This window comes from Cottoperca gobio, chromosome 6 (assembly GCF_900634415.1).
Source record: "Cottoperca gobio chromosome 6, fCotGob3.1, whole genome shotgun sequence".
Lineage (NCBI taxonomy): Eukaryota > Metazoa > Chordata > Actinopteri > Perciformes > Bovichtidae > Cottoperca > Cottoperca gobio.
In genome coordinates this window covers 13,414,377-13,430,731 of record NC_041360.1, presented here as the reverse complement: position 1 = coordinate 13,430,731, position 16,355 = coordinate 13,414,377, and the positions used below count along the sequence as shown (strand labels likewise).

General features: G+C 41.2%; 1 protein-coding gene across 1 annotated transcript in view; it reads left to right on the top strand.

The window, feature by feature from the left end:
• The first annotated feature begins 227 nt into the window (after positions 1–227).
• The window catches only part of mafb (MAF bZIP transcription factor b), a 42,524-nt gene continuing 26,396 nt past the window's right edge, over positions 228–16,355 (top strand). Inside the window, exons 1-2 of the mRNA XM_029434281.1 lie at positions 228–1,204; positions 8,203–8,273. Of these exons, the coding sequence (XP_029290141.1) occupies positions 228–1,204; positions 8,203–8,230 (1,005 nt within the window). The 3' untranslated portion in view covers positions 8,231–8,273. The remainder of the gene's footprint in view (positions 1,205–8,202; positions 8,274–16,355) is intronic.

Below are 16,355 nucleotides of genomic sequence, written 5' to 3'. Positions count from 1 at the left end.
GGAAACAGCGCTGCTCCAATGCGTCTGTGCAACACAGACTGAAGAAAAAAAAACTTATCGACTCACAAAACCAAAACCTGCGCTGCGCAATTAGTGCGTGAAAACCCACTTTTTCTCCGGTTTTGAAGAAAATAAATAAATAAATCAAGCTGGCTCAGTGCGTGTCTCAGCAGCCCACTTTGACAGGTGCTCCTCACCCCCTTTGGAGGACTGTCAACAGCAAGAGGATGGCATCAGAGCTGGCAATGAGCAACTCCGACCTGCCCACCAGTCCCCTGGCCATGGAATATGTTAATGACTTCGATCTGATGAAGTTTGAAGTGAAAAAGGAGCCGGTGGAGCCCGATCGCAGCATCAGCCAGTGCAGCCGCCTGGTCGCCGGGGGATCCCTATCTTCCACCCCGATGAGCACGCCTTGCAGCTCGGTTCCCCCCTCGCCAAGCTTCTCGGCGCCCAGTCCGGGATCAGGGAGCGAACAGAAGGCACACTTGGAGGATTTCTACTGGATGACCGGGTACCAACAGCAGTTGAACCCCGAGGCTCTGGGTTTTAGCCCGGAGGACGCCGTAGAGGCACTCATCAGCAGCAGTCACCAGCTCCAGACCTTCGATGGCTATGCCAGGGGGCAGCAGTTTGGCGGCGCAGCCGGGACAGGAGGCGCCATGGCCGGGGAGGAGATGGGATCAGCGGCCGCCGTGGTATCCGCAGTTATCGCTGCAGCCGCAGCTCAGAACGGGAATCCCCACCACCACCACCACCATCACCACCACCATCACCCAGGGGCACACCATCCCTCCTCCGGGTCTCAATCCAGCGGCAGCGTGGGGGGAAACCACCAGCACCTGCGCTTGGATGACCGGTTCTCGGACGAGCAGCTGGTGACCATGTCGGTGCGGGAATTGAACCGGCAGCTCCGGGGGGTCAGCAAGGAAGAGGTGATCCGTCTGAAACAGAAGAGGAGGACGCTAAAGAACAGAGGCTATGCCCAGTCGTGCCGGTACAAGCGGGTCCAGCAGCGGCACGTCTTGGAGGGAGAGAAGACGCAACTCATTCAGCAGGTGGACCACCTCAAGCAGGAGATCTCCCGGCTGGCCAGGGAGAGGGACGCCTACAAGGAGAAATACGAGAAGCTGATCAGCACCGGCTTCAGAGAAAACGGAGGATCCAGCAGCGACAACAACCCATCATCTCCGGAGTTTTTCATGTGAGTCTCGGCGCTGAAAAGTTTTAATAACCGACCCTCACAAAGAAACAAAAAAAAAACTTTTTCATTTACACGCACCTAAAAATAGGTTGTGCTTGCTTGTGAAGTTGTTTTGTTAAAGCTGCGTTAGTTAAGGATAAAATAGTTTTACACTTTTCTGTATTTTAAAAGTATTTTGTTTCAGGGTGAGGATATCGTTTGATTTATGTTTGATTACTTTTAAATAATATACAAATAGGCCTGTTTAAATGACCGAATAACAATTCGGTTTCCAAAAATATTTTAAAGGATTTCTGTCCAATTCGCGATGTTTGTCTTCAGACACACTGCATAAAAGGACTTAGCACTTGGCTGAGTATAGGTCCGCACTTGCCGCCTCATCATGCCATCCATCCTGATCCCTTTACCCTAAAATTAGTTTTATGAAATTCAACATTCCTCAGGAACAGAAGCTTTATTTTAATGAGAATTTATTTTTGTTGTTTTGTTTTAAGTGAATTTATTTTTAATATGAATCATGATCATTTTCATATCATCCATCCTATTTGTCTTGTGAAAAACATCCAAACTCAGTTACAGCAGTTTGGAAAATTGATGTCAGACTGTAACAGTTACGTGAAGCCATGCATGCTGGTCATGCACAGATTGTGTTTATACTTTTTCTTTTTCCTTGTTTTGTGAACTTGTGTATGATGATTGTATTATACCATGACTGCATTGTTAAGTCTCATCACCTTTTGGGATTTATTTGTAAAAAAGTGTGAACAGGTGCATTCATCCGTCACTTTGCTTTTATAAAAGTTTCCCGCGAATATGGACCCTTCAACAATTTATAGGCTGCTTTTGGAGCCCTGTGAAGAAGAAAAAAATAACATTGTGGAATAAAGCAACTTTGTACTCAATATTGATTTATACTCACAGACAACACAATGTCAAAATGAGCAGCATCGGGATATTTAACAGAAACAATTGTATGTTTTCTTGACAAATGCAAAGACTAAATAGATTATTGCGACCAACAAGTGGGGCTGAAGATAAAATGCTTTGCACAGAAGAGAATCAGATTATGATGCATGTCCTGAAATAAATGAGAAATAGGCCACTTTGTCACGCAAAATTGTTGCAACAAACGATCTGTTCTTCCTGCAAATCAATGTTAATGTGTTTTCCTTTCATTTAAGGAGCTTAATTATCTTTAGCCAGAACCCTATGGGTGTTATTCGGTAAATAAACTGTGAACTGTTTGGAAATGGAAATTATATGTCGATGCTGTCGAACATCTAAGTAAAGCATCATGCAGCCATACGTCTTTTGTAATGATTTCTAATCAGTAAAATGTACTGTCTGGACAGTACAGATAACTGACAGACATCGTGTTCACTCTTAAAAATGGGATTTTATAAATATACCGTTCATCAATAAACCTTCATGAATGGAAACAAATATATTCTCCTAAAATTTTGTTTTATTTTTGTTCTCCTTAGTGATGCATGTTGTTTGTCACTGTGTCTCTGAGGTGACACCACACACTATCATCACTATAATCTTCTCTCGGTCTAAACTGAAATATAAACAGAAGAAGAAAATGTCAATTGCAAATGTCATTGAGATTACGTAAACATCTGTTCATTACTGCTTATGATCGAAGCACGATGCAGATGTTGCGCACAAGGTGCGTAATTGTAACAGCTCCAAGATCATGTCCAGATCTAATGTGTGTACTGAAGTCATTTTATACTTTAACTTAAGATGCGTTTTTCATATTTGTTTGTACCTGAAAAATACACGACAAAATATTTCTAAGTATTTTCCTGTTCTTCTTTTGCTTCTCAGGAAATATAAGTGAGGCTCTTTACCTGTTGCGTAATTACAGACTGTTAAATAGAAACTCTTTAATTTCTCTTGAAAAACGTAAAAAAGAAATCAGACCACAATGCTCGGAAATTCCTAATATAATTTCACTTTTGCCTCAGGGCCTAATCATTGTGCTGCAGCTGTCCTAGAAAAGATTGAGTTAATGATTGATTTTAGAGTAAACTTGCACTTTTTACTCGGTAGCTGTCTACTTGTTGAATATTGTCTGTGGAAAGTTTCATTTAAAATCGATCGGAGACAAAGGTCTAGATGAATAAAAATGATCAAAAATAGGCTACGATTATACACAAATATGTATACTTTGAAAATATGAGTTTTGACGTCGTGAAAATAATTCCGTCTGATAATAAAGTTTATCCAGCCAAGACTTTATAATAATAATACCGTGGTGATATGATTAATTTAGATTAGACTAAACAATGCTTACAGTAATATTTGTCCAGACAAATGTTTCGCTATAGTTGGTACGCGAGGTATTCAGGCAATCCACCACTTTCGCTTCAATGTAAAGAACCTTTATTTGACTCTTATAGACCTTTATAAACTCGAAGTCATTTTGTGTTGTAGCGACTGACTGACAGGCAGCTCCACCAGTTTATAACCTGCCTCTGCTCTAGACTGAGTCTGGCCTGCAGAGTGTTCCTCCTCCTGAAAGCAGCCTGGTGAACTCAGTGCATCCTAAACAGCAGTATGGCTGAGATAAAAGCTACACAGGGTCTAGGTTAGGCTGCCATACAAGGTCACTAAAACCACAGTGTGTGCGTGTGTGTGTGTGTGTGTGTGTGTGTGTGTGTGTGTGTGTGTGTGTGTGTGTGTGTGTGTGTGTGTGTGTGTGTGTTTATCAGGCTCTTTGTTTGTCTTCACCTACAGGTGTGTGTAATTATGTGTGTTTGTGGAGGAGGGACATTATTTTTTCCCACTGCACTTTTGCCTGTCTGAGTGCTTGTGTGTTATGAACATAAGAAGGAGTATTCTTTTTCGAATTTGTGTGACGCTCATGGAAACTTTAAAATACACTACAGCGATGGCGTGTCAGAACAGAGCTGAAGAAAGAGACTCTGATTTTGCTCTGTGTCTCACCTGTATAACAGTGTGTCACATACACATACAAACACACACACACACACACAGTCACCTGGCTCGCATTGGCTCCAATGAAAGCCCAGAGTGAGGGACAAGGGAGAGCATGATCCTCTTATGCCTGGAGGAATGATTTTCTCTGTGATTAAAAGTCAGTGAGAGACAGAGATAGAGCAAGAGGAATAGAGAGAGCATTACAGAGAGCAAGAGAGAGAGGGAGATGCTGGCTGCCTTCCTGCTCCTTTCAGATGATAAACGATCAGAGATGCGTCCTAGCTGAGAGGAGAGGGCCTTTTAGTGAGCATGTGTCCACTAATTTATGGCCTTCCTATCTGATTAGGTCAATATAGTGTGCTATTTAATTACATTTGTGTTATAACCTAGAACTGAAGATGCTATACTTCTTTCACGGCACCCCTTTTCTTCTGTGAGGCAGATAGGGTTAGTTGAGCTTTATGTGGAGGAAACAGGACAGTCTTACATGTAATGTGACAGACAGGAGGTCTGCTTTGTGTAAAGGTTCAAAGGTTTCCAGTGTTTGTGCTCCGCTATTCAATATGTAAGAATGATGAAGTGGAAAAGTGCTGATCATTGTAGGCGTGGAAATTGTGTGGGACCCGTTCTGCTTGTGTGTGTGTGTGTGTGTGTGTGTGTGTGTTTTGACTTGTAGACACACCGAGGGGCAGGAGGATTCAGTAGCACTGATTCACTTCCTGTGTTGAAGGAGGACAGAAGGCACAGGAAACAATATTTCAGCGCTTCCTTCTCATTTCTCAGCACTCAGCACCAGATTCATTGGTTCTTTCGCTGCCTTTTGCTTCCTTCCTTTCATGTGTACAGCATAAAATAACTGTGTACATATAACATACAGACAAACCACATTATTAATCTTATCAGTTATGAACTGTAATTCTATTCTCCGGCCCACTATATTGACTTCTGCACTGTGATCATTTGCAGTCTGTCCAATGATTAGGTTATTAAAGATAATGTAGTTGTCTGCTGTCACAATATTGGACTCTCTCTTTCAGGTCAACTATGGGAAATCACTTTGAAATTTATCAGTATTGACATTTGAATCATCATCATGTACTTTGCTTTAATGCCTCAGAATTAATAGGACAAAGAATGTGCACACCTTTTAGTGTCTATTTGTGTGAGTGCTCAATAACCAGCCAGCATTGTCTTTTATTTGACCTTGTGGAGGAAGGGTGTATATGTGCTTTAACTGAGTGCATTTAATCTATAGGAATGAGTAAGTCATTGTATCATGACATTGTGAGGCTTGTAGCGTTTTGTGTCAATCAAAAGGAAATCTACACAAATGTTAAGAAAACAAATAATGTCTCACTTATTATAAAACTCAAAATGCCAAAGTCACAAAATATTCAGGCTACATTATTTTATTTCTTTGCATTAATACACTAATTCACTTAAGAACAGTAGTTCCTCTATTTTGATGCATTACAGTTATAATAGGAAGTGTTAATAATCATTTGAGCAGTAAGTAAAGAGTTGTTTTCTTAAAACATTACCTGAAAAATCAGTATTACTGTCAGTAATAATAATATATACAATCCACTATGTTATCATTTCATGAAAGGCAAAACAATTTGTTCTGTATAACTTATTTAATTATTTTGTAACAATTGTAGCCACGTCTCATTTCGTAACACTTTTTCTGTACGTTCATTTTCTTTTATTCCCTGTGAGTGCTCCCTTAAACCCCCCCCCCCCCACCCCCCAAGGGTTGAAAACATATTCGCATTCAAAAGAGGAAACAATTTCAATCTCTTACACTCAATCCGCATCTGCATCACTCCATGCGATAAACATTTACATTTAAATTGATTTAAATCAACTGCATTTATGTTCCTCTGTGGTCCGTCCATCATCTAGACCTGCAATGCCAGAGCTTCTCTCCCTCTCTCTCTGTCTTGCAGTGTCCTGAGTTATGTGTCATTTATTTGAAACCCTAATAATTTAACTTGTCCCCTCCTGTCACGCCTGTGCATGTGGTAAGAATGCAGCAGCTGTAAAGAAGCTTTGTGCTGCTGCCTCTGTACGTATCTTATTGGCTTTACACAGTGTTTTTTTCCAGCAAATAGAAGCATGGGCAGAGAGGAGGTAATGTGATTGTCTGAATCCAATCCTAAAGTGTTGTGTTGAATTGAGATTACTGTAAATGCTCAGCTGTAAAAGAATGTGCATATAGGCCCATGTAATGTGTCTCGTGTATGTAGCAGTAGAATTCAAACACTAGATTTGCATTTGCTCGTATAAGACACTCTCCTCAGACTGCATCACTAAAGGGCAATAGATGAAAGCTAATTATGATTTAATTATATGTGATCACAATATTCTGACTCACAAATATACATAGCTGAGGCTGGGTTGATGTTTTCAACAGAGAGTTGAGTTGCAGGGCACAGAGTCAGTGGAGTGGTGTGTTTGGGACCGCAGCGAACGTGGTGAAACTGAGTGCATTATGCGACTGTGTGTGTGTGTGCTTGTTTGCCCATGTGTGCGTGTTTAAGTCTGCGTGTGCACAAGTTTGTGTTATGCAGGGCGGAGCTGGAGCCTAGCCCGACCCCTGTGTGTTTTACCTGCATCTCAATGAAGCGAGAGAGGTGATTTACCCTTCAACTGCAGTCAGCCTCTCTCTCTCTCTTAAATTCTTCTCCCCCCTCACACCGTCCTCTCTCTCTCTCTCTCTCTCTCTCTCTCTCTCTCTCTCTCTGTCTCTCTCTCTCTCTCTCTCTCTCTCAGCCAGTCAAACAGACATTGATCTCTTTGTCAGGCAAGGTGACCCACAGTGTTGTTCAGCTCTTCCAAAGTCTTTCCTCTCCCTTTCATTTGTACCTGGGAAAGGCCTTGACCCCACACACTGCTGCCATGTAGCAGCCCTCTGCACGTGGACCTTACTTCCCCTGTATCAAGCCCAGTGTATGTGTGTGTGTTTGTGTGTGTTTGTTTATCAGGCTCTTTGTTTGTCGTCACCTATAGATGCGTGTAATTATGTGCAGATTGATTTCTATGGTTGAAACTGTAAACTCTCAACAGTGTGGGTGCATGTGAGAGTCTGGTGTGTCCATGTTGATGCTTCACAGCATTTTAAGGTGACGGCAGACTTGTCTCTGCTGTAGGTCTGTCGGTCTGTCAGCTCCTCTGTAGCTAAATGGGTCAGAGTCCATTTGGCCCCAGTGTGAATCGGATTACAGTGAAATTAATGGCTCTCATTGTTGCTTAAAGATGGATTGGGGGGCATTAATATACTTTGCCGCTCCTTCGCCTCATTTCATTCTACTGAAGCCCAGCGAAAGGTTTTCCAGGATAATTCGTCACTTTTCTTTATCAACGGTAGTCTCTGACATGTGTTCATAATGCTCACATGTATGCATATGTTATGTTCTCACACAAATGTGTGAATACCCTGCTATCAGATATGCATACACTCAAACGACTGTACACATGTAGACTGGCCTTCATTTCAATCATTTATGAACTAATACATCTATAATCTATGTTTGTAATATATAATATAAAATATATAATGCACTTACATTATCATAACATAATGTTATAACCTGATATTTATTTCAGATATACTTTGGATGTGTTTTGCTTTTGCTTTTTAAATGCTGTGCAGTGTTTGATCTGATCGGTTGAAATATTTGATTGATTTTATTTGACTTATTTTTGTGTTGTTTCTTTGTGTTTGGTGCTTTTATTTATTTATGTTATATTTTGTTTTATTTATGATGATTCTGAATTGTTTTATACTGTTAATTTAAATATTTTATTATTATAATTCCAAATTGCTAGTAATAGGTAGAAAAATATGAATGCCACAAATAGATTATTGTTTTTCTAAAAGGATTAATATTACTCCTCGTGTCATTTTTCTTTAAATTCGTGGTCCGTTTTGGAACCAACAAACCATTACTTAAAGTTCAAAGTGTGTTATGTCTGCAGCAGCGTTTCCTGTGTTGTTGGAACACAGTGTGGGTTTTATTATACGTTTCTGTTTCCTTTCTTCGCAGGACGTCAAGAAAATTCCTCCATCTGTGATAGAGAGCTGTGACTTCTCCGTCCCACTACCCTAGAGTCTAAGGTAACTTATTAGTTTTTAATCTTCGACACTCCTTTACTTTAAAACACAAATTATTTGAATACATTTACATTGTTAAAATATTTAAAACGAGAAACAAATATATTAGAATATGAACTTGTTTATCAAATAACAGCGCATAATGTTCTAACTGAGCCTTTAATTATACTGTGTTTAGTAAATGATGATGTTGTTGATTTAGGTACTTTTTTATTTTTAAACTAAAGGACTCAATCTCTTCAATCAAGTTTACTGGAAAAGTCCACTTTATATTTAAGAAACAAAAGATGGGTTGAATCCCAGCAAAACAATTGCAGTATACTACAATATGAAATATACGGCAATGTTGTTAATGCTTTGACAGCATTGCTGTAACTTATTATTCTTTAAAATAATTGTTTGTGTTTGATTTAATAGTTGTCAGTCAGAAGTAAAAATATTAATAGTAAATATAAAATTGGCATTTTTTGTGACCTGTTTTCTGTTCATTATCAAAACAATGTGAACACAATCAGTCGTTACGCAGTCAAACAATTCAAACAGGAGCCTGAAACTGTAGCCCTATGGCATCTTGATTTATTTTCAATAATACTATAAGTTTGACAAAAGTTTGTATAATGCCTCCAACATGAAGCGAGACTGTTGTATTTTTCTTGTGAGTGAAATTAAAACCAGTTGTTTATATTGATTTCATTTAATAAGGAAGCACTCATTTGGCACAGCAGACACCAGGGAGGGTTTCCTTAATAGATCTTTTTCTCACTTCATATTTAGCTCTATGACGATCATATGCTCTCTCTCTCAACCTTTGCTGTGTGCAGGTGTTATGCAGCTCTCTGTTTTGGGGCTCTGACAGCGCTGCTTGATTGACAGGAGGGTGACATGCGCAGTGCTCATGGGATGAGGCCAAAACTTTTGTGTTGACCCTTTGACCTCCTTCACTCTCTCAGCTCCCTCTGTGGAGACAAACACTGTGAGATATTTTTTTATTTCTGGATGACACTCAGATGGACGGATGGTGGGATAACAGAAGATGGTGGAGGATTATGGAGTTTCAGAGAGAAAGCGAGGGACTAGTTTTTTTACACGTTGGAATGATGGATGGAAGGAACCGAGGCAAAGTTAGGGAAGGAGTTAAGGGATTGAGGATAGGAAGACACCTGGATTTGAATGCAGACATGCACGCAAGGGTGAGAGAACAGGAGGAGGTGAGGAGGCGAGGGGAAGGGAGGAAGGGATGGCAGGAGGGCTCCTGGCCGTGGATGCAGACAGACAGGCAGGGTAACCAGAGGCAGCCGGTGACCTTCTCTGCTGCTGGAGGATCGAAGGCTTTATTTAAAGGCCTGGTCAATGCTGGGTGCTGCTGATGTATCAGCCTCGCAGCCAGGCAACTCATCACCACTGTAATACAACTCTCTAACCCTAACCCCCCTCCCCCCCCACACACACACACACACACACACACACACACACACACACACACACACACACACACAGACACACACACACACACACACAAGGCAGGACACTCTCTGGACACCTCAGGTTTTACACTGTACAGTCGAGAGGCTGGACAGGGGAAACTACAGCATCAGCATCGGCTAATTTTACTGTGCAGCAGACAGTATACTCTACTTTCCTCATGTGCTCAGCATTGTGAAGCACATGCTTGTTTTGCCTTTGCTATGCACTCCATCACGGTCTATTTTCTTTATACTGTTGAGCAATTATAAATAGAAAGCATCATGCACAATTTTATATGTGACATATTGATACAGTGAGGATTAAGTTTATGAAAGAGTTTTAAAAAATATGACAGAATACAGGCTGCTAAGGTAGGACACCTGCGTCTGTGTGTGTGTGTGTGTGTGTGAGTGGAGCACGTGTTAGTGCTCTCGCATGTGTGTGGCTGCAGCGTTAGGACACCTGCATGCTTCAGCACTTTCTGCCTGTCAGGAGCTCTGAGGTCACAGGCAGGGGAGTGGAGAGGGCACATTAGAGGAAGCTTCAGAGCCCCCACCCACCCACCACGCCTCCACCATCCTTCCCCTTGTACCTCCCATCACCCCAACCCCCAGTTCTCCACCCCCCGTTATCCGCCGTCATCCCTCCACCTCTTTCTACCTGTCTTCCCCTCGTGGTGACGGGGTGAGTCGGCCACTCGGGGGGAGGGGGAGGGGTGCAGGGATGCAAGATGCCTCTGTGGCTGACAGCAGGCAGGTCAGGTTTTTGTAGACACGACAGAGCAGGAAGGACACATGCGCACATGCGTGCAGACACATCAAGGTGTGTGAGCGTGTAAGAGGAAGGAAGAAATAAAGCGTATATTTAAGTGCTCGTGTGGGTACATGTACGTAAAGACCTAAACAGCTTTTGATGTTAGATGTGGTTAATATCAAAGCTTCGAATACGGCGTGCTGTACTAGGAAGAATATTGATATTAATGTATATCATGATATCTGTTTAGGATTGTTAATGTTCACCACATTAGACTACATAGTAATGGGAATTGAACTGGAGCATTTTCAACTTCTCATAAAATACTTGAGGAAGAAAGTCTGACTATCAATGTAGTCAACACAACTGTGCATAATAATTACTGTTATTGAAGCAAAATTCCACAATATGATTTCAGATGATAAACAATAAATATTGATGTATCGCCCACCCAAACATTGAACCTGTCACTTATAAAACACGGTCTCTGTGTTCTTTTGTATTATGCAGCGACAAGGATTTGCTCCATCCACAGTTTGACACACTTCACTATCCATTTACTGCCTGGGATATATATAACTACTAGCTGCTCAGTGTGAGACTCGTTACACTGTTGCAGTCTTGATAGTGACACAGACGTCATACCTCGATCCGGAAAATCCAAATGACAGGGAGGATATGAACAGGATGTATGCTCATTACTAGGCCTGCATGCTCTAAAAAGAGAGGAAGCAAGTGGAATTGGGGTAGAAATAACAAAAAGGAAAAGGATTTGACTCGCTGCTGCAGTAAAGATACACAAACTGAACACAGAGCAACTGTGTTTAGATTTGGGTTGTTTTTAAAAATGTGTTATGTGTTTTTACTTTCTTCTAAACCACAGAGTTGATGATACTTGAGGAGAAAGCGCCACCCTCGAGCCAAACCTCTTAACATCAACGCGCTCCTCTTTTCAACTTATGTTAATATACAATTTTCTCTCCGATATTTCAGTTGTTTAAGCCTGGATTGTGTTGTTTTATTCAAACATAATTAGTTGTAAAGCTTTTACCGCTGTGTGTGTGTGTGTGTGTGTGTGTGTGTGTGTGTGTGTGTGTGTGTGTGTGTGTGTGTGTGCCTCTGAGCCTCTGTTGTCCTCAGGTTGTGACTCTGTGTTCACAGCATGATTGAGAGAGGAACTTGTGATCAGCCGGAGGTTAGTGTGATATAACGTATTCCCCTGAAACACCGCAGCCAGCAGCCCAGGGCCTTCCTCTCGCCCGCAGCCGCCTTCCCCTTACACACTCACAAAGACACACACTTCTTCCACACTCCCCTTGCGTCCCCGTCCTCTCCTCTCCCTTCCCGGCAGTGACTGCCCAATGTTACCTGCTTAGCGTTGCACCCAGTGTCTAATTGAATTTCAACACTCCAGCATTAGCTCCCGATGCTACAGAGATGTTAACACGGCACAATACTAACAATCCCCGGGACGTGTTTCAACACCCGGCTCCTCAAGAGGAAATTTGTGCTAAGCTCACTCTAGCAGCACATGATTTATTCAAAGCTCCAAACTATGTCTTCTGTATCCCCTAAAGGATCGTCTTTTATAGCCATGAGCGAATCAGCACTTCATATACACACATGCAGCACATGCAGAATACGTTTCGTGGCTGCGCCGTTGATTGACAGAACGTGTATTTCCTCTCGCTTCTCATGTATCTACTGGACTGTATCTATTGTCCCTTATATAAATGTGTCTGCTGGTCTCTCTGCATCCATATTGCTGGTGATGCCGTCCATCCCCTCTCCCTGACACTCACACTTTTATTCCCTGGCTCTCAAACACCAGCTCTGGGCTTTAATGGCACATATTTCCTGGGTCCGGTTGAAACGGGATGCATCTTCTCCTTGTTAGCTTGATAAATAACCAGGCTGTTGGGAAAGTGCTGAATTTGAGCTTTCAGCCTCTATTTTCTGCCGGATGACATTAATTTTAAGTGCTGAGAAGGAGCTAACTAATACAGACAAATACATAAGGAGGAGGAAGGGAAGGTGCAGAGGTGCTGGAGTCACTCTGCTGTCCCTCCCCCCCCCCCCCTGTTACCTTTTTATACACAAGCATTTATATATATATATATATATATATATATATATATGCAATATGCAAACCTGAACAAATATACAATACACACAAGCGGTCCACACACGTAGTTTTTCAATAGATGCTTCTGTTGTTGTTCAAACTGTGAAATCATCTTGTCTCATTATTAGTGGGACTCCTGCAGAGGTCAAATGTTTAACATGTTGCAGGTAGACAGACAGTCTGTCAGGTAGACAGTAAGATTGGCTCCATGTTTCTCTATCTTCTGTCTGCCTCCCTCCCTCCTCTTTGTCTGTCCCTCTCCTTCTGTCTCCTGAATTCTGTGTTTCATCAGAAAAACAGATTAGTGTGGCAGCAAAATGGTGGCGGATCACAGTGCACAACAGTAAGGATAAATTGTATTTATATGAGCTTATAGAGACAACAAAACAGAGATCAGGTTTGAATCTAAGTAGCTCATTAGTGCATTGCAATTTAAATATTTGGAGTAATAGTTTTTTTGGGGGGGAAAGTTAATTATTACTGCAGAAAAGTCAAGAAAAGACTGATATTAAAGTATGTTTAAACTGGATGAATAAATGTTCAATTATATTATGTGTGTGTGTGTGTGTGTGTGTGTGTGTGTGTGTGTGTGTGTGTGTGTGTGTGTGTGTGTGTGTGTGTGCTGCGACAGTCTGAGGTTCATCTCCATCATGTTTTTCATAACCGTTTAGAAAAGATTTTCTCTTTTTGTATCAAGCTCATGTGGTGCAAAATAGAAAATAATAAAATAGATTAAAATACAGGATCCAAGTTAAATCTTCCAAAACATCATCCTTTTATCATACTTTTAATTTTTATCTTGTTTCCTGGACGTTTCCATTGTTGTCTTTTGTCTTAATTTAGTGTTATCTAATTGAACAAAAAAAAAATTCTCCTGTTTTACAATGTTGAACCCGCAAATCCAGAGATGACTTTACATTTAGAAAAAAACATCCGTCACATGACAGCAGCAAAAAATGTGTTTTACTGCTGTCTATAAACAAGGGACACGAGGATGTCGCCAGGACATACACAGCACTACTGATCAAGTGAATCTACTTTCATCAGTCGCAACATGCAAAATTATACTTACAGTAAATAAACAACAATCAATTGCATGTCACTACACACACACACAAACACACACACACACACACATTTAATTTTAATTTTTTATGCTTTTGTTCAGTCTCTTAACAACATACATGTAGTTGCGTAACAATCAGTCTTTTTTTGCACAAATCCATGTAAGCCATACACACACACACACACACACGCACACACGCACACACACACACACACATACACCTCTGTTGGGTATAACACAGCACAATGTAGTGGCTTTGGCTGAGACACGTCATACATTATTTTAACAATGTATAGCGCAGTGAATTAAAAGGTCAGTGGTTGAGAACTCGCTCCATGTAACAATAAGATGCATGAACTGAACACTGCAGACCCTTCAGTCAGCATCCTGCTGCTGAACGCTGTGAGGAGGAAACACATGTGAGCTACAGTGATTCTACTGTAGGCTGTGTGTGTGTGTGTGTGTGTGTGTGTGTGTGTGTGTGTGTGTGTGTGTGTGTGTGTCCGTTCAGTGTTTATGGGGCACTGTTGTGAAACACCTTATAACAATAGATTTACTTGGTCTATCATTATTGATTGTACATTTTTCCCTTTTGCCCTTTGCTTCACTTTGATAAATGTATTTTATTATGACAACATTTTGCTTTTAAAGCGCATTGTGAGCTGAGATTTTGTTTTTAAAGCGATGCTTTTATTAGACCAATTCTATTTTTGTCAGCATCCGAACACACTCTCGCTCTGCAGATGCGATGCAAGCAATGCGTGTTTCTGTTTGCAACGCAGGGTTTAATTTTCAGGGTGTATTTATCACATGCTGTCATGTTGCGGTCACATGACCACATGAACCACTGCCAGCAATTAAGGCTGATAAATCACTCATTTACAGGAAGAGAAGGAGGGACGGAGTCGGGCAAAGAGGAAACGAGAGAGTGATAAGAGAGAGGGAGAAGAACAATGAATAGCCTGAGCCCCTTCCCAGATATTTTATTCTTTCATTTTTTAAAACCATGATGTTGAATGTTTTTGTGTTTGGGCAGTGTAGTATGAACTGTTGCCAGTGAGGCTCATTGACTCCTACAGGCAGAGACAAAGAGACAGATGGTAGTCGTTTATGTGGTTTACTGTGATTGTGACCTGACTGCACTGCTTTATTTACTGTTGGAGGTGTGCGTGTGTTCATGTGTGCAGCTGAGTGCACGACTGCACAGGCAAATGCATTTGTGTCATGACAAAGAAAGAGATGCAGAGACCACTCGTACACAACCGTCACTTCACCCTCTCTCTCTCTTGGGTTCCTGCTGATGGATTTCCTCTCAGTCTAAACAGGAGAGCAAGCACATTGATGGCTCTGCATGCAGCTATTCCAGACACCAAACAATGCTGGAATTTAATTAACAGCATCCTTTATTTTTGTCAGAATGTAGATGGAAAAACCGTGATAATGCAGAGTTTGAATTCCACCAGACTTAGTTGACCTTTTGACCTCCTGGAATATAAATTGAGACATAGCACATAACTGTGAGCTTTAGTTGCTGATCAGACACAAGTCTTAAGGTTCTGGGATGTGAATAGGGTCTAACCTGTGCAGCGTCTGTATAAGTTACATCAGAATGTGTTTCAGCAGCCCGGGTCAGTGCTCTGCAGCGCTCAGCCTGACCACTCACTTGAAAAAGCTGATTAAAGATTCATGACCAAAAAAAAGGAAAAGAGGAGGGAAAAAACGCTTTTAATGGGCTGGAAGAGGACGATGAGCGAAATAGAAGAGAGGAGTGGGAAGGAGACAAGCTGTGGTTTCTTTTACGACTGTACTCTGGTTCACTAAAGACAGCGGTCACTAAGTGACTAAAGGTGTCTTTACAATGAGACCATTGAGAGAAGTTGAGTCAGTCGGGTTTCTTGCTACAGAGGGAATATGATAACAAAAGATCAGGAATCAGCAGTTACTACATTTTAAATGAATAGCAGAGTGTTTGTATATTAATGCTGTATTAAACGGAGGCAGGACCCTGCTGTCCGCGGTCTTACCAGTACTATAATTATGAAAGTGAATGCTTGTGACTGGAGCAGCTATTCTGGTAATGAAAATACATTGTGTACACATTAACTGCACTAGAATACAAAGTCAACACTGCGACTGTGAGTGTGTGCTTTGTGTGGTATGTGAAGTATTGCAAAAGATCGTCTAGCCTTGGGAAAACCTTCCATTTTTCGAGCAGAGAGGACAGACAGTGTGCTGCTTGTACTTGCTTTCTAGTAACATCAGTAATGTAAGCTGTATGTTTTATAATATGTTTTTTTTTTGTGAAGATTCTTTAAGTGGTTTTAGCTTTTAATTATTGTAATGCATTACGCAGAGTATTTTTCTGTACTTATTTGAGTTTTTTATCTTCTTACTTTATGGTCAGTAAGGTCACGTACACATTTCTATTCAAGATTAGAGTTTTATTATAGATCATTTCTATTAATAAAATGTAACAGATAGGAGTAGTGGTGCCTGAGGGCTTGTGCAGTAAATGTCTTTTGATTTACACCCTGTAGAAGTTACCACCATCCTCCAAATCTATGATATATCTAGTTTTTCCCCCACTATACCCATGTAATGTACGGTGGGAAGGGCGCTGTGCCGTCCTCATCTCACTCGTTCTCTCTCTCTCATCTGCTCTGGGTCAAGGTTGATA